Raw genomic sequence first — 18,397 nt, forward strand, 5'->3', positions numbered from 1 at the left:
CTTCTAGAAGGAGGGGGTAAAAAACAATACAAAGAGAAATGTTTGACTTTTCTTTTTTGTCAACTCTTTAGTACGAATGAATTGCATCTTCTGTGGCGTTTTGTTTTAATATTCTTTGAGGTCGCACAGAGTCAGAACTCTTTGCACTAAAATTTGAAGGACTTATCAAACTCACCTAACACGACCAATATAGAATCATATGGTGAAAAGACCTCTCTGTAGAATGACCATAACTGCTTCAAAATCATTCTGAAATTTTAAATGTTAAACTAATATTGGTGATATCTCTAAATCCAACAAACATATACTGTTTACAAAGACATTTAAGCCACCACATACAAAAACAACCAGATACTGCTTTCAATTCATTTAGTATATGCTTTTCTCGTCTCTAATGTTAATTAATTCACTTAATAGCTCCATTAGCTTAGCCCTCCATCAAATCTCCATCAAGACCGGATTACCTTCACTAACCTCAGTAACTATATAGGTGTTCTATTTGAGGATTATAACCAGTAGTTTTTTTGAGTATGGCCTACCTGTACTTGTATCATTTCCTCTAACGAATAAAATCGTATCGCTTTCTCGAAAAAAAAACTAAAGATTTCAGTAATTTGTACTTTATCATTTAAACACACAATTATTCTTTGAAACACTCTGAATTAACATCAAAGTCCATGTGTACCAAATCGTCTTTTTTGGTCAACCTAAAACCATATATAGTCAATAACTAAAACTTTTGGCTAACTATGGACCAATGACATGGGCTTATGGTGCATGCACCAAACCACACATCATAGTTTTTTAGAGCAAGAAGCTAATTGGTAGGTCACCCCAAGGTTTAATTTACTTATAGCTCCCGTTGAACATTTGCCTCTAGCATTCTCTTCACATGGTGCAAACCCATATACGCCTTCAAATAAAATAATATTAAGTTTTCACAATAAACTAAAAAGACCCACGCGTGAGAATTTGATGGGTGCAAAGGTCAAAGGGTCAAACTCCAGATTAAATATATACAAAAAAATGGATGGAGTCTTTGTATGTTTGCGCAATGGAGGATGTCTCTCTCAGTAGAATAATAAATATGAATTGTTTATTAAGTAATTGAGTCTTGAGTCTTGACCGCGTTCTATCACACGCACAGTAGAAATGCCACTTTTTTCGTCTTTAGTAATATAGTCAGTCCAAATCCTTCTCTCTCTTTCTCTCTTTCTCTTTTCAGTCTTACCTCTTTCTCTTTCTCTCTCTTCAACTTATCTTATATATAAACCCCTCAGATCACATTCAAATCTATTCCCCAAAGGAAATCCGAACAAGTCTAATTAATTTCTGTATCCTACCCACTAACCCCAATCCAATCCGAATTCTTTGTAGCTCTTATATACAATTTCTATATCCTCAAATTAACTCAAACCAGATGGATCATGTTCATGATCACGTGAGAGCAGGTTATGGCTCATCAGCAGCACCAGCAGAAATTCATGATCAAATACCAAGTGAAGAAGAAGACGTCGACTTAAGAAAAGGGCCATGGACAGTTGAGGAAGACTCCGTTCTCTTCGATTACATCAACATCCACGGCGAAGGGCGCTGGAATTCACTGGCTCGCCATGCAGGTAATCTTTCGACATGTTCTGTGAAGAAAAATATCAGTAGACTAATAACGAGTCGAGTCCGATATATCAATTATGGTGCCATACGTAACTAGCTAGCTAGCATTTTTCTTCCTTCAAGCCTTTGAAAAAAAAAAAAATATATATATAACTAGACGTAAATTATTACGCAGTTAAAATTTCCAGTGCTTAAGTCTTGATATTCTCTTTGATCGACTCATGCCCTGGCTTATGATCAATACATATGTTCTTAACAAAGTTGTAAAACATAACCTGCAGGTCTTAAACGAACTGGTAAAAGCTGCAGATTAAGATGGTTAAATTACTTGCGGCCCAGTGTTCGACGAGGAAACATAACCCTCCAAGAACAGCTTTTAATTCTTCAACTTCATTCTCGCTGGGGAAACAGGTACATGATTATATAGCCTACCTATAAGCTTTTCAATATATATTTTCATCATTGATTAGATTCTTTCTATTAACTTTAATCCTTTGTATTAATTTTGATTTTCATGGAAATCAAATTTAGGTGGTCCAAGATAGCCGAATACTTGCCTGGTAGAACAGACAATGAGATTAAGAACTACTGGAGAACAAGAGTCCAAAAGCAAGCAAAGCAGCTCAAATGTGACGTTAACAGCAAACAATTCCAAGACGCCATGCGTTACGTCTGGATTCCCCGCCTTATAGAGCGGATCCAGGCATTGCCTCAATCTTTACCGGGTCAACCCAGCACTGAGAGTACCGGTCTCACCACCGCATCCGAATCTCAGAATTGGATTGACTCGAATTTGATGCCCGAAACATCGGGCAGTACGTCATCAGAGTCGTCAGATCAGCTTCAAGTTTGTTCAATTCCGGACCCTACTACTACTGATCAATTCATGAACTATCCATCTACGAATCAATATGGTTCAGACAACGGATCGGGTTGCTACGAATATGGTACAAATTCAGATTTTCTAGGTTTTGAACAAAGCAATTATTGGTCATCAAGTGGTGGGGACTTATCAGCGGAGAATTTGTGGAATGAAGAGAATATATGGTTCCTGCAACAACAGCTTAGTGATGACCAGTGGAATTGATAGGGGTCTAATCATATCATACTAGTTTTCTTACGTGACGCATTGGTGATTCCATGACGTAATCATATCAAACTAGAATAGAAAACAGCTGCATTATTCCAAATTTGACAAACTTTAGAAAGAGACCTTTTGTTGCGTTTAATTAACCACAAATGCATACCATATTTTTGTATTTTTAGGTTCATTTTTGGGGGACTCTAACTAGCTGCCCATTTTATGTAATTACGTACAAATAAAAATTGTTTTTTTTTTATAGACACATTATGAATCAAAATCATAAATAATTATGTGAAATTATATTTACCTTTTCCATCTGACTTTAGTTCATATAATTAAGATGACAGTAATTTAATTTAATTTAAATCTAGTGCATCGATGGTGCTTGACTCTATAGAGAGAGAGAGAGAGAGAGAGAGAGAGAGAGAGTGATTTTGGGCCTGGGCTTGGACCATGAGGTGGAGGTGGGTAGTGGGGGATTGAGAGAGAGAGAGAGAGAGAGAGAGAGAGAGAGAGAGAGAGAGAGAGAGAGAGAGAGAGATTGAGTGTGGGTACTTACTACTTAGGTATGTTAGAATCACATTGCAACAATTTCAAATTTTTAATGTTCTCAATAGAACGAGGAATCTATTGATCGAATATCCTAGGGACGAAAATCACTCCCAAAGACACCATAGTTTAGAATGTGAGCATCCAACTCAAAATTAATTGACAATGAGTGGAGAGGTGCAAGATCATTTAAACTATTATGCAAAACTTTAATTTTCCAATATGTGGGACTCACACATTCAGCACTAACATACATACCTATGGGATAAAGGTTGAGGGTACTAAATTGAAGCAACTCTAGAAGATATATACACATGTTTTTCGATAAATAAAAATGAGTATAGAATAATCAAGAGATGTGTTACTTAATTTGTATAGTTATTATTATTTTTCTTGTAACATACACACACACAATGTAATTTAATATAGTTGCGTCTATGAGGAGAATAATAGATTTCAGAAAATTCCTGAATATATCATTGTTCAAGAGTCATTACTTAAACGTGAAGAAGGGTGCCCTGCTGGCTTGGCACAGAAAGTAAAACATGACAACGCTCTGACGTTAGAATAGGGGGAAAAAAGAAGAGAAAATAAAAGAAGACTGGGGCACTTATTGGCAGCCATATTTGTCAGTAGTTTTGAGAGAGATGTGATTAATTCAATGGCTTCTTTGATGGGAGCAGGAGCACTAACGGCCGCAACCCTTGAAGATGAAGCAGGTCTATGTCAAAGATCAAGTAGAGGCGACTAATTAATTAATTAATTGGTGATTAATACATTGCATGTATTTAAATTATGTAATGAGGCGACTAATTAAGCAGGCAACGAATAAAATAATACGAGTCGTCATCATCACTCATGAATGTTTCTTCATTCTAATTATCAAATACTAGTCTTTTAGATTCACTGTTCTTGCCCAAAACATGATCTGCCATCAAATTCAACACCGACGTGATCATTTGCCATTAAATAATATATATATATATATATATATTTGGTCTTCTTCGATTTATATTCAATGAACAATGTCAGTGGGAGAAGAAAAATATGGAGGCGGAATTTTTGTAAGGGGTTATAATGAGGGGTCCTTAATAGCCGTTTGATCTAATGCAAAATTATTATTGAACTGTTGGATTAAACCCTCTTATTGTAACCCCTCAACATAGCCCCTCATTATAGATGATCTCGAAGAAAAAATCAAAATTGAGAAAGCCATTAGGAAATAGCCCAATTAAGTTTTTAAATTCAATGCATGGATTGATCGATCATAGGGAGGCCAAGGCCAAGAATGGATCAATAAGTAAGTATTTTGACAAGGCCCAAAATGAAAGGAGCAATACAGTGCTCTCTGCTTAAACTTTCCCAGACAATGGAAAAAGGATGATGAAGGAAAGGCATCCTTTGAATATCTCAAACAGCCATGGTCATTCTCTGTAGATTTGAATGTGGACGAAGATGAGCAACAGCCATGGTCAATAATCATTGATGCGGGTCAATAAACAACCACCTCACGATACACCAACACACAACAAAAAGGCAACACTATGCTTGGACCACAGTTTTGTGATTTGTGGCCAACATCCGTTGGGCACGGGCTGTCTGTCTATGACTAAGTCTAAGATTGGCCACGGGCGTATCCGTGGGCGCATGTTGGTTCATTCGGAAATTTTACACGAAACATAAAGGTGAAAAATGATGATAAGGAAACATATTAGTAACAATAATAATTTGTACTTAAAAGTCAATCGATGGTTGAACAAACAGAGAAATTATGGACACATTTGAAAGGGTGATAGATCCTCAGTTCTACCTTAACTCAATTTACAAGAAAAAACGATTTGTTATTGCTAAGATGAACTTTTTACATATTGTTAACGGGTGAATTTGTACCTAACGGATTAAGACATAATCACACATAATACAAGTGTTTGAGTGGTTCACCCATAATGGGGGTTACATCCACTATAGTTTATAGCTTTGTATTTGAAGAGGTTACATTGTACATGAGAGAAATAGGGGGTGAGGCTTGAGAGCTCTAGTAGAAGAGTGCGTATACTCATGTCCTTTAGGTTTTGCTGCTGATGTGCGGCTTACTTTCTCAAATGCTTTGACTTACAACCCACTTGAAATGATTTTCACTTTATGGCCGAGACGATTAACAGAGATGGAAAGGCATAGAGAAGAAGCTTCCAGTTACTACTGATGTGCAGTCTTTGCCTTCAAGAGCGGCTCTTCGCGTGGAAATAAACTGAGATTGCTGCACCTATGCCACCCTAAAAAAAGAAGAAAAGTACACCAAATGATACTAGTGTCAAGCCTGAAGCTCTGAAACGCATGTTGACTGATGAGGAGAAGGCTAAACTGACCATGGAGTTGGAAGCTTTGATGGACGCAGAAGTGCCTCTAAATATTGTTAATTTCCTGCAAGAGCATAGTCATAGTGAAGGGCAAACCAATGATAATGAGATCGAGGTTGACCTTGAAGCTTTTAGTGATGATACCTTGTTTGCTTTACGGAAGCTTTTGGATGACCATCTGCTGGAGAAACAGAAAAGGCAGGCGAAAGCTGAACCTTGTGAAATGGAGGTATGTTCGTAGTTTTTTCTTATAATGTTTGCATGTGTTATCTGTTTAAATTAGTTTTCCAACTGAATATTTGCATGGATTTCTTATTGGTGTATCACCTTTTTTTACTGCAGATTCTTAATGAGTCAGGATTTAGCAACTCATCAATGCAACCATGTAAAGGTTCATTTTCAATAACAGCTCTATGAATATTCATTTAGTGAACTGTTGAAAAAAATGTCTTCTGCAAGGAACTTATTTCCAACAGCATGGATTGTTATGACTTGCATGTACCCAGGCAATGACCCAGGAGATGAGGAAGTGGATATTGTTGGTGGGAACGATGCTCCTATTTCAAGCTTTCGTCCAGTAGAGATAGAGAAAGATCCAGCTCACAGAAACAGTAAATGCAGTAGCTCAAGTAGCTCCAGTAGTGAATCAGGCTCTTCATCGAGTGGTTTGTGTTTCTACCTACTTTTCATATATGTAGGTTTATAAATTGTTTTCAATGTTCTAATTTTGGAGCTTGTTAGACGGAGGATATGCATTTTTTTGTCAATTAACCATTATAATGTTGACTTAGATTTTCTGGAGAAAGTGTGGATCACTTGATTTGGAATGCTGGTGTTGTTTTCTTTCTCCCAGTTTGTTAGAATTATGTCTACTCATCTTGTAAAAAAGGAATAAGTTAAGGAATAGGTGTATCTTACTTTATGTGAGTGAAAAGCTGACTTCATTTAGTGACTAAAACTTTTTGGAAAGGACTAGAGCCGCAATGCTGTAATAGATGTTTTGCAAGTATTGAGATATGATATGGTCCTAGCGGATAGTGAAATAAGTTTACAACATAAAAGTGACTATTACAAAATCTGAAAAAATTTAGATTTTAAAAGTTTGAATCAAAATATTTTGTGTTATTGGTGATCTTCCTGTATGGTTTGCTTTGACAAGCCAAAGAAGTGATTTCAGGAATATCTGTGTAGCCTCCTATGAAACTATAAGATACTTGTGTTATCACAATGGTTTTCTTGAATGTTCCAGCATTTTGTTCCAAATAGAATGACTCGTATTTTTACGACTTTGGGTGTTGCTCACATGATATAATTTCTTCACAGATTCTGACTCTGGCACTTCTTCTGAAAGTGAATCAAATGATGCTAAAGTTCCAGCTTCATTCGGTGGGGGAAAGGTTTAGGATATGGCGGATCATATATATATATATATATATTATATGACCCGCCATACCCTCTACCCTACTATATCCTTCTGTTTGTTTGTATGAGTTGTGGAAAATATTTCTTACATCTTCATTTGGCAGGAAAATGTGGGTACTGGAGCAAATTCAGACCAAAAGAGAAATTATATTGGGGATTCAGAAATTGGCAATGGTGAATTGAGAAATTATGCTGCATCTTTTATTTATTGGAATAGGTAGTTCCGGAGTTTTATCGTTGTTTTTTAAAAGAAAAAAACAAGAAAAAGGCAAAGGATGATATAGAAAATATTGATTATTGAAAAGGAACTTTTTTTTGTTCTTTTACAAATGAATGTGCAGTTTCTCGACATAATAATTTTTAATTTAAAAAAATAGAGTGGAACTTTCTTGCAAAATTCGAATCATAAATGAATAAATTTGTTTTTGCTCCGCATTTGATGTGGGGATTAAACTTTCTTGCAAACCAGCATATGTGCTTCTGCCTTCCCTCAGAACAAGAACACCAAAAAAATTGCAAGGCAAGCTGTCTTCCCACAACACAAACTTGCCTATATTAACTTTGCTTTTTCTCTTATACCTTTATCAAACAAAAATAATAATAAAATGAAATTTTAAAAAAAAGAGTAAAAAAATAAAAATACATCTAGTGTGGGTGCATGTAAACACATGATATTGTCAATAATTGTTTTCCATGAAATGTATGTATCCAAACCCTTCCACTAAGGGCGATTGACAAGGGGCGGTGTCCTTTTGTTTGAGGGTAGGGTGGGTGAGTGAGGGAGAGTGAGGCTTAGCCCACTGAAGGGCAGTGCCCTTGTGCTCAGTGCTCAGTACTCTGCCGACGGGTTGAAGAGCATGACAATTAGCTCTTTTTGTTAAGTTTTAATTTAGAGGACATTTGAGACAATTTAAGTGAGTTTTTCATTATATTTGAAAGTTTTTTAAAAAATTGACTTTTATGAATGACTTTGAGAACCAGATCTCTTGGACCACAGGAGTTCAAGATATTGTGGTCACTCACCGTTGGATGTAACATTCAACAGTTCAAAAAAGTTTCTTAAAAGGAGTGCAAGAGTGAGTGAACCGTTGAATTTATATCCAATGGTGAGTGACTACAAATCTCTTGGACCTCTGTAGTTCAAGAGATCGGGACTGTATATATTAAAATTGAATCAACAGATTTACTGTTCCTAGACTGTAGCTTGGGAATAGTGAAGTGACGTTTTTGTCCCCGCTTAAATGGTTGATCTCTTCTTCTGTAGGATTATGAAAAGTGGATTGACCCGTTTACCCGTGAGCTCTCTTTTTCTCTCCCCGTCTCTTTCCCTTTCTCTCTGCCGCCGCCACCGTCATCATCACAAGCACCGACTCTCCCTTACCGTCTCCTGCGGACGTTCTAATGCCTCACCCATTGGATCCCCCGATCGCGCCTCCTCTGAGATTCAACGGCAGCCGTCCGACGATGACATGAGCAATCGCCTGAGACCGGCGATCTCTCCAAGGATCTCAAACAAAAAACTATTAAGCAGGCAAGATCTCTCTGTCTCTCTCTATTTGAGCGTGTGGATAATGTTTTCTAGGAGCTTAATATATATTTGCATCTAGAAGGAAATATGACTTGGAGCTGATATTTTGAACTAATCGACCAGTCTCTCAGCTGGAAGGTAAAGATGGCTGCTTCAATATAAGATCATTCAAACAAAAAATCTGATTTAACACTGTATAACCTACTTACCCTGTTTGTTTGCTAGGAAAAAAAAAAAAAAAAATCATTTTTTAAAACATTTTACTGTTGATTAGGGTTTAGGGTCTGCTTTAAGGTTGGTTTTATTCTTGAAGAATACCCATTTGGTTTTAGATGTAGCTTATTTAGTTAAATATATGGCTACTGGTGGAATGGATTAGCCAAATATTGCATATGTAATCTGCATACAAATTCCTAGCATTGTTGTAAACAATCAGTTTAAATGGAGGATTGTTGTATGAAATTTGGTAAACAAATATCTAGAAATTAGCTTCATAGTTTCTTAGGTTCCATTTAATTTGGTATTTGTTTCTGTGTGATATATTTCTCTTAGGGCGTGTCAAATGGTAAAGCTGCAAGTAAACCATCAATTCCACGACATAATGCAATAGACTTATTCCAAAACATGTCTATTGTTTTGATTGAGTGTTTTAGTGCTCATTTCAAGTTATTTTTAAACTATAAATCCCTAATTGATAATAATTCCTAACATTTTTAATTTGTTGATATTTTTATAATGAGTTATTGGATGATGATTTTGTTTGTGGATAATGATTTATTGGATTGGATTAATATTGATGATTTTGTGTGCGGATAATGATTTGTTGGATTAGCTGACTATATATGATTATTTGATTTGTTGGAATTTAGGGTTTATGATTTGTTGATTAATTTTGTGATGGACTACTTTTCCTCTCTCTCTCTCTTTGTTTATTTGTCTTAATTAAATTTGTTTCTAAAAAAAAAAATGATTTGTTGATTAATTGATATGACTGTTTGGTTTGATTAATTCATTTGTATGGCAAAAAAGGTTTGGAGCTGCATTTGGAGTCTCATTTATTTTGCTTGCTTGCTTGATTTACTTCTCTAGGTTTTCATTCTCTTCCCTCTCCATCTCTGATTTTAATTTATTGGTTTGGAAAAGCTCATATTCAAGTACTTTTTAAACTTTAAATCCCTAACTGATGATAATGCCTAATATTTTTAGTTAGTTGAAATTTTTATAATGAGTTATTAGTGAATGTTGATGATTTTGTTTGTGGATAATGATTTATTGGATTGGATGAATATTGATGATTTTGTGCGTGGATAATGATTTGTTGGATTATAGATGACTATATATGATTATTTGATTTGTTGATTAAATTTTGTGATAGACTTTTTTTTAAAACTTAATAATCTGTTTATCCATGACGTTTAAATAACGTAGTAGCATATTTAAATTCTTTAAGGGGTGTTTTGAATCAAGTGCTTCCTTCTATTCTTCAAGAAGACGTCTATTTTGGTAAACTAAATTGAGTTTGAGCTTATGGAGTTAAACTTTTTGCCATATTTTTGTTGCACTGTTTCGTTTCTTATTCTTATATGCAGAGATGATTTTTTTTCTTTTTTTTTTTCTTTTCAGTTTCAAACAGATTTACAGTACTTTTCTCTTGCTGAAATTTTGTGAAATATATGTATATAGGGGGACCCAGATTAAGAAATAGCGGTTACGCATTATGCCCTTTTCATAAAATTCTGTATGTTTTTATTCTGATTTAATTTCAGGCTTCCATGAAAGTTTTGATCTAGGATGCCGTGATTTGAGGTGTAACCTTGCAGTAATCATAGTAGTTTCTTACTAGATCTCGCAACTCAAATATCAGGTAATGAACTCTACAAACCGTGTGTTTTTTTTTTTTTTTTTTTGACAATCCAGAATTTATCTTTGTTTTAGCTTTGTGTTAGTTTCACATGATTGTATTTCAATTTATGTTTATTAGATGGGATGATGGGTTTGTGTCGTTTTAAAATTCTCAACTGGATCACTGAAACTCCCACTAAAATTTGCAGATTCTCAGTTTAGGTCACTGTTTTTTTTCCTAACTTTTCTGCCATGTCTTCTTGGAATGTAAATTCATACAATTGGTTTAAAGAAAAAAAAAATTTAAAAATCTTATGAATTGTTATCTGATGTAGATTGATTGATTGTCAGAAACAAAGAAACAAACAAAGACAGATGGAGGCCTCCTTGCATTAAACAACTTCTGTTATATATGGAATCCTAACTTTTTGCAAGTTTCTTCTCCTTCATTATTAGTGAATGCATGTGTTTACATATTGCTATGATGCTCTTTCTTTACCCAGGATCTGTGGATACTATGATATTTGTTTAATTTTCTTTTTTCTTTCATCTACCTTGTTTCTTTGTTTTATTGCTTCCCTCCTTTTCTATTGTGGTTGGTCTGGAAAAACATTGGTATTGCCTTTTCTGCATTAAGACGCCATCTATTCTTTTTGCTGTTTTTTTATTTATAAAATGTTTCAGTTTCATTCCCACTGATTAAATTGGTGCATTACTCAATAGCAAATACTATACTTCATTGAAGTGATTATAAAAATAATAGAGGCAATGTCGCGAACAATGTATAAAAGCCGCCTAAACTCATGAACACTGTTTGCGATTGCCTATACATTAAAGGGGCCTATACTTTATAGTTCTATAGTTTTGTTTTGTTTTTGTTTTGTTGCTTTTTTGGTCTTTGAACTTTAAAGTTAAAACTACAGAAATTGAGTTTATCTTCTTCCTCTTTCCTTTTCTTTTGTTGAGACAAATGATTACAAGGAGACAATCCTGAGATACTAGAAAACTACAATTACTAAAATAAGAGAAATATTTCTTGGTTTTGATATTCTGAGTGGAATAAGTACTTCGTTTATGTGTTTTGATATTCTGAATGCATTATGTTATGTTTGTTTTATTATATTTTGTTTGTTAATGGATTATTAATTGTCGGAAAAAAAACAAAAATAACTATAAATCAGAAAGGCTTTAATTTATAACAATTTATTCACCAGTAAGGACCAAAAACAATAAAGGCTCCACTTACAATGAACTTTGGTAAACGAATTTTGTAGGTGTCCACCAGTTCAATCATCAAATCAGCCAAATCAGAGCACGGACTGTTAAAAAAGGCTTTTTTCACTTCTCTGATGTGAACAAAAAAAATTTCAAAATGTTAGAATTTATATCAAGATTCACTTCTTTTTCCTTTATTTTGCATGTATCTCAGTAATATTACAACTAAGAAGAGAACTGACAAAATGCTCACTGCAAAAGCTCCAGAGGAGAATGTATCAGATTCTGATGATATCCCACTCATCTCTTTGAAAAGCAAGACAACCCCAAGCAATATTGGAATCACCCTTTCTGCCCCAAAATAGAGCATGCATTCTTTCATCTAATTTCATTTATTTAACTAAGATTCACATCATATCCATACTTTTCCCTTCTAAATTTTTTGAATTCAATCATAAGCACTTAACACACACGCAACAAAATTCCTCATCACGAACATGAATTTCTTTATCCAACTTTTTTGTTCTGTTGCTTATTAAAGTTTGAGTCTTTTGGTTTGATTCTGCAATAAATAATATTTAGTAATTTGTCAAGCTTCTTCTGAGTTTGTTAATTGATTGCTTTACCTGAGGTTATAGTTTTGTATATTAGATTAATAGAATAATTCGTGTATTCAAATTGCAGTTTGTGTTGTTGATACATATCCACATGTATCATGTTTTCGATGCAATTAACAAAACTATAACATATGTGTCTAGATGTTTTATATGTTATGAACAAAAGTTTAACCTATATCCTGTTATTTCTGACTTTATTCTGCTTATATAACCTATAGGTGTTTATAGGTTATTTCTGCGTTTATAGCTTACTTCTCCATTAGATTAACTGAGCCTATAAATGGCAATACATGTATCAGTTTTGACCATAGGTGTCTATAGATCAAAGCTCGGGTGTTTTGGCTTAATTCTCTTATACCATTTTCCAAATTTGTAGCAACAGAATCAACACCCCTTCTTGATTTGATTTTATTAAAGCTCGGGTGTTTTGGCTTAATTCTATTATACCATTTTCCAAATTTGTAGCAACATAATCAAAACCCTTCTTGATTTGATTCTATAAAAGCTCGGGTGTTTTGATTTAATTCTCTTAATACCTATTTAATAAATTGTCACAATTGTTGTATCTTTGTTGTCAATTGATTGAATAGACTGAGGTTATACTTTTGTCCAGTAGATTAATAGAATGCTTGATGTACCTAAATTGTTGTGCTATGTTGTATTTTTGAACTTAATTCTGTGATAATAGATTTTGTCTTCACTCAAAATTTTCCATTTATCTACACTTAACATCTGTCATTTTCCAAATTTTTACCAACAGAGTTAAAACCTCCGCAAAAGACAAGAAAGAACATAAGCCACATTTACAGCAGAGCTAACAAGAGAAAGACCCCCTTCTAACAGACATCAAGACAGAAAAATCCTCTTCCACCACCCTATAGCATATATATAAAGACCTATCCAAACACATTTGATTTATGAGCAGCTCAATATTGCCGATATTTTGATGTTTTTACTGCTACTTGATTTATTAAAATATGGTCAGTATTTTAACATAACAAACAGCATAAAAAACATGTTATTATTCTATTTTTTGTAACTTAGACTTGCTAAACAAAGCATGATGCCACTATTTAGATCTCCATGTCTATATAAATAGAACCATCTTTCCTACATATTTTCACAACTTTGTACACATTTTACATGGTTTTAAAACCTGCAGCATCGCGCGGGCACCATTGCTAGTTTTTACTAAATTTGATAAAAACTCCTTATACACAGTACGCATTTCCACCGATATGCTAAAACCCCTGCTCAGAGAGATTACACACCCATCTTCTTCACATTTTTCTTCAGTTCTCAGTCTGATAGATTGATCTTCTGGCGACCTTCCTTGCCTCTCTCTCTTCCTCCTCTTCTTCGTCTGTGGCACCAGCCATTCTCAGACTCTCAATGGCGGCCACGATCGCCTTCAACACCGTTGGAGCTCCGGTACGACTCTTCAGCCAATTATCTCACCCACGAAGCTCCTATCCACTTCTTGGCGGGATTCGACTGCATCGCGTTTCCCTGACCAGATTTTCGAGCTCCTCATCCTACTCCTCTGGCTCTGGTAAATGAATCGCATTTTCTTGTTATGGTAAATTGAAGTTTACATCAGAACAATTTGGTGATGTTTTAATGGAAATATAATCAAATAGCAGGAATTAGGGCGCAGGTAGCGGCCGTTGAGCAATCGAGCGCTGCTGTATCTCAGAACGTGGAGGCTCCTGTGGTTATCGTCACTGGAGCTTCTAGAGGAATTGGCAAAGCTGTTGCGCTTGCTCTTGGCAAGTCTGGTTGTAAGGTCATCATCATCATTCATCATTCAATTGCTTTCTTCGATGAGTCATGACCATAGGCTTCATTTCACTGTTACAGGTTCTGGTAAACTACGCAAGGTCATCTAAGGAAGCTGAATTAGTTTCCAAGGAGGTATCTTTTTTTTGTTAAAATAATGGCCTTCATGCAATGCATATATTGAAATCAGTTCATAGTTGAAATATTTGGTTTTAATTATATGCCGCATTTTAAACATGTTTTATTGCGGTTTAAATGCTGTAGATTGAGGCATCTGGTGGTCAAGCTCTGACATTCAAGGGTGATGTTTCAAAGGAAGAAGATGTAGCGGCAATGATTAAAACTGTACGCAAATGCGCTCTTTATGCTAACTACATGGTTTTTTTGTTGTGGTTGCAATTATTGCTTGCAACGTGACATCTTTTCAATCAAATGAATATAGGTGGTTGATGCATGGGGAACAGTTGATGTGTTGGTTAATAATGCTGGTCAGCATCATATTACTTCTTGTATTTAAGCTTCTTATCTTGACTTTCCTTTCTATTTCAACTAACACAGTCTTTTTCAGGAATAACACGGGATGGCTTGTTGATGAGAATGAAAACATCCCAATGGCAGGAGGTTATTGATTTGAATCTTACTGGCGTGTTTCTGTGCACACAGGTATGTAGTGTAGGGCATATGTTGATCTAGTAATTGTAGTTGTTCAAGCTTAGAATTGTCCGATCTTTTTAACATGGTTCGTGCATTTTGCAGGCTGCAGCGAAAATTATGATGAAACAGAGAAAGGTAATCAAATTCTGTCTTCCTTTCTTGTATTATGTCAATGTGAAAATTCTATTTTGCTTCTAGATCCTTAGTCTGTTCATCATATTTTAGGGAAGAATAATCAATATAGCATCTGTTGTTGGTCTTGTTGGCAATGTTGGACAAGCCAACTACAGTGCTGCAAAAGCTGGAGTAATTGGCTTTACGAAGAGTGTCGCAAAGGAATATTCAAGCAGGAGCATTAATGTATGTGCATATGATTCAAGGTTTTTAATTAATTAATTTTATTATCTGTTTTCGGTGTGTGGGGCTTGCCTGCTAATACGTTTAACCCCACTCCACACTTAGCAATGGCTATGTGGTTTGTTTCATGACATTATACATTCAAGCAGATATATTTCTAAATTTCTTGCATATTTCCAGTCTTATGTGGTGGGCCTAAAGCAATTATCCATCTAAAGCTTTCTTTTTTTTCTTTAGGTCAATGCTGTAGCACCTGGTTTTATTGCATCTGATATGACTGCCAAGCTTGGAGAAGACATAGAAAAGAAGATCTTGGGAACCATCCCCCTAGGTGAGAATTGGCTACTAGTTATTTAAGCATTATTATCAAAATCTATTGTAGTTAATGTGAATTATTGAGAAACTGCTCGTGTTGGTTATATAACTTATCTGAGAGTTATAAATGTTATTGAGTCATTGGATTGGGATGATTGAAATTTGATTGATTCTCTAATTCATCTTCCCTGGTTTGCCTAAACTTAAAGCCTGATATTTGAAGACTCACATATAAATTAGAGAAAATAAATCAATTTTATAATTCTATCAGGGCGATATGGTCAACCTGAAGAAGTCGCAGGACTGGTGGAATTCTTAGCGCTCAATCCTGCTGCCAGTTACATTACTGGACAGGTAAATTTTTATTAGAAATCTGATAATTTTTCCTTGGACAAATGGGAAATGGCACCATTTGAGCTGTCAAGTTTTGCACCGATCAATTGTAGGTATTGACCATTGATGGAGGGATGGTGATGTGAGAGGCCAAGTCCCGCACCCCAACCAGCTTCATCTTACAGAAGGTTTCAAATGACGCTTAATCTTACAGAAAGTTTCAAACGAAGAGAGGCTTTTCTTTATATTCCATTGTTGACCGGCTTCTAGTTTCAAACTGAATAGAAGAGTAGAAGGATAATATATATATTTTTTCCGTTTAGCAAAGGTGGTTAAAATATATTCTCTGAGACCTGTGAACAGTGTAAGAGAAAAAAAGACTTGATAGGAATTGTTTTTGTGTAGTGGTTTCAGTCTCCAGATGATGCTAAAGCGTTCTACTGTACTAGCCGATATATGGGTTGCATATGAAGTCTTTTGTTATTCTTTGTGTGGAGGTAAGAAATCTGAAGCCTATAGGCTTGCGGCTTTTAACCACTTTGGGTTTAGGCAAGTCTTTTAACCACTTTGTAAAGCTATTGGTCGAAAGACCACGTAGCTCTCCTTTGGGTATGGACAAATCTTTTAACCACTTTGTGGATATTATCATAACATGGATGTTAATTTTAATTAGGATTCTCTAATATAAATATATTTTCATTTCTATTTATGATTTTTGGTTTTTATACTATGTATGAATAATTAAATATTGGATATGGATTTGGTAGTAAAATTCATTGGTACATAGACATTTAAGTTTTCACCTTACTTCTGTTCTCCTCTCTCTCTCTCTCTCTAGTTAGGGTTTAGGTTACCTGATAAAAGCATTTTTATCCATGGTTTTGCCTTCATTGTCACGTGGCGGACTATAAATTTTTTTATTTATTTCCAAAGTAACCCAAGGCCTAAATGTATAAAGTACCAACAAATAAAAAAATCAATTATCGCTGACAGCAGGATGTAGGGGGCAAAGAGGAAGAGCATGATATTCATTAAAAAAAGGAAAAAAAGAAAAAGAAAAATGAGAACGATGAAATATTTAAAATACTAAAAATCTCTTTGATTAATACAAATATTAAAATTAAAATTAAAATTAAGATAAACATTAAATACAATATAAAAATTCTGATTGGTCAATGGTGGCCTGGAGAGAGAGGATATTTCCGTACAAGTGTATTGCAACGTGCACGCATCCCATTTTCCTTTGGATATTTGTCCAAAACAAACCATAACAAACATGTATCGAATAAAACAAAAAAACAGATTTATGAAAGCATGAAATGCAACCGCACTTATCAATAAATTCTCGTATGTATATTATATGAATAATGCTACTCTTACTATTATATTTATATATCATATTTCTATATGTGGACAACCACATTAACTATATTCCTACATTTATATAGCGTATACCATGTATACCATATTCTATTATTTGTTTTTTTTTTTAATTTTCTTAATTAAAATATATTTTATTGATTTAATTGATATGACATATGATATGGACATACAACAATATGTAATATAAAAATGTGGTAAGAGTAGCATTACTCATATTGTATGTGCCACGTCTATACCTATATCTCTCCTCCTTTCAATTTTGTTCATGTCAAAACTACCAATTTTTTGTTGACATTCCCCGTGTTAAAGGACGAAATCAGAAATTTTTATAGAGGTGGGCTATTATTTCTTATATGAATAAAGATCTAAATAAAATTCCATTAATTTTCTCATACAAGAAAACTTGAAGCTAATTGTTTGGATAGGACATACTGATTTTTGCTTGGATGAATTGGACTAATTTTTGTAAAATGAAGTGTAGGGTTTAAAAATTAGTATTAAATTTCTTTTTTTACCCAAACTTTGCAGATAGATAGAGGGAGTTGCAGGCGGAAATTGGTAATTGCACAAACCAACCCAACACGCACATAAAAGAATAAAAGTTTGTTTCTAATTTGACCATATTTGGACTATTTGAGATAATGGGCATGGGCGGGCCTCTTTGTGTGAAGACGAAGCACGGAACCATGGTTTGGTCCTTGAGGGGAGGAGCACACCTTGGTTGCATGGTGTGGAAATTTGCAGGCGAGCACCTAGCTTGGCTGTCCCGTGTACTGAGGTTGTTGTGGGTCTAGTCGGCGGCGTAGTAAACTGACCAGCGACGGAGGTAAATCTGGTTGGTATCGATGACACGGGGTTGAGGGAGATGGTGAAGTATGGTCGGCATACATGGGACTTGGTCGGCGGCGTCGCCAGTTTGAAACTTCTTAGTTTCTGTTGCTTGTTGATCCGTTTGGCTGATCCGGGTGGTGAAATAGAGGAGAGAAGCTCTGTCCTTTCGTCACCATTTTTGCTCCACTGACCCGCGAGAGATTGGGCTATGAGAGAAGGTAGATGAAGACACGATGGGTGTCTTGAGGAATTGCTAGTTGTAGCAGCCCTTGCGTAGTGGAGGTGAGACAAGCTGAGGCTATTGAGCAGATTTTGCAGTGGGGCACATGTGGGCTTTATTCTCCGTTGGTCGGCTAGGAGTAGCTGGACCATGAATATGGTTTTTGGTAGAGATGAACTTCCAGGTTGAGATAGATGAGAATGACATTAATTTTGTGTCATTTCTCACAGACGGCTCCAAATGTTAATTGGTGAATCTGTACCTAATGGATTAAGACATAATCACAAATAACACAAG

At 35.1% G+C, this 18,397-nt stretch overlaps 3 protein-coding genes across 5 annotated transcripts; all 3 read left to right on the plus strand.

The window, feature by feature from the left end:
- The first annotated feature begins 1,208 nt into the window (after positions 1-1,208).
- Positions 1,209-2,954, plus strand: LOC117622231 (transcription factor MYB108-like). Its single transcript, XM_034352828.1, has 3 exons — positions 1,209-1,619; positions 1,896-2,025; positions 2,146-2,954. Exons 1-3 carry the CDS (start codon positions 1,421-1,423, stop codon positions 2,699-2,701), a joined length of 885 nt encoding a protein of 294 aa, XP_034208719.1. The 5' UTR covers positions 1,209-1,420; the 3' UTR covers positions 2,702-2,954.
- Positions 2,955-5,243: 2,289 nt separating this feature from the next.
- Positions 5,244-7,247, plus strand: LOC117620844 (transcription factor GTE10-like). The gene is made up of 5 exons (XM_034351087.1): positions 5,244-5,833; positions 5,947-5,995; positions 6,111-6,269; positions 6,928-7,001; positions 7,131-7,247. Exons 1-5 carry the CDS (start codon positions 5,582-5,584, stop codon positions 7,245-7,247), a joined length of 651 nt encoding a protein of 216 aa, XP_034206978.1. The 5' UTR covers positions 5,244-5,581.
- A 3,098-nt stretch (positions 7,248-10,345) lies between these two features.
- Positions 10,346-16,375, plus strand: LOC117621487 (3-oxoacyl-[acyl-carrier-protein] reductase 4-like). 3 transcript variants are annotated; one of them, XM_034351993.1, is made up of 11 exons: positions 10,346-10,418; positions 13,450-13,780; positions 13,869-14,014; positions 14,089-14,142; positions 14,272-14,352; positions 14,450-14,495; positions 14,576-14,670; positions 14,764-14,796; positions 15,256-15,349; positions 15,605-15,687; positions 15,780-16,375. In XM_034351993.1, exons 2-11 carry the CDS (start codon positions 13,621-13,623, stop codon positions 15,810-15,812), a joined length of 825 nt encoding a protein of 274 aa, XP_034207884.1. In that variant the 5' UTR covers positions 10,346-10,418; positions 13,450-13,620; the 3' UTR covers positions 15,813-16,375. The 3 variants fall into 3 exon arrangements, with proteins under 3 accessions (XP_034207884.1, XP_034207882.1, XP_034207883.1); XM_034351991.1 differs by lacking the exon at positions 10,346-10,418 and adding an exon at positions 14,887-15,021; XM_034351992.1 differs by lacking the exon at positions 10,346-10,418 and adding an exon at positions 14,887-15,021 and having other exon boundaries at positions 13,472-13,780; positions 13,872-14,014; positions 15,780-15,964.
- Positions 16,376-18,397: the final 2,022 nt, after the last annotated feature.

Source organism: Prunus dulcis, chromosome 3 (genome assembly GCF_902201215.1).
Source record: "Prunus dulcis chromosome 3, ALMONDv2, whole genome shotgun sequence".
Classification (NCBI taxonomy): domain Eukaryota; kingdom Viridiplantae; phylum Streptophyta; class Magnoliopsida; order Rosales; family Rosaceae; genus Prunus; species Prunus dulcis.

Coding starts and splice junctions, on each gene's coding strand:
- LOC117621487 (XM_034351991.1), top strand. CDS start 13,621: ATGGCGGCCACGATCGCCTTCAACACCGTTGGAGCTCCGGTACGACTC. Junction 13,781..13,868: donor ATCCTACTCCTCTGGCTCTG/GTAAATGAATCG, acceptor ATAATCAAATAG/CAGGAATTAGGGCGCAGGTA. Junction 14,015..14,088: donor TTGGCAAGTCTGGTTGTAAG/GTCATCATCATC, acceptor TCACTGTTACAG/GTTCTGGTAAACTACGCAAG.
- LOC117620844 (XM_034351087.1), top strand. CDS start 5,582: ATGTTGACTGATGAGGAGAAGGCTAAACTGACCATGGAGTTGGAAGCT. Junction 5,996..6,110: donor ATCAATGCAACCATGTAAAG/GTTCATTTTCAA, acceptor GCATGTACCCAG/GCAATGACCCAGGAGATGAG. Junction 6,270..6,927: donor ATCAGGCTCTTCATCGAGTG/GTTTGTGTTTCT, acceptor ATTTCTTCACAG/ATTCTGACTCTGGCACTTCT.
- LOC117622231 (XM_034352828.1), top strand. CDS start 1,421: ATGGATCATGTTCATGATCACGTGAGAGCAGGTTATGGCTCATCAGCA. Junction 1,620..1,895: donor TTCACTGGCTCGCCATGCAG/GTAATCTTTCGA, acceptor CATAACCTGCAG/GTCTTAAACGAACTGGTAAA. Junction 2,026..2,145: donor CATTCTCGCTGGGGAAACAG/GTACATGATTAT, acceptor AATCAAATTTAG/GTGGTCCAAGATAGCCGAAT.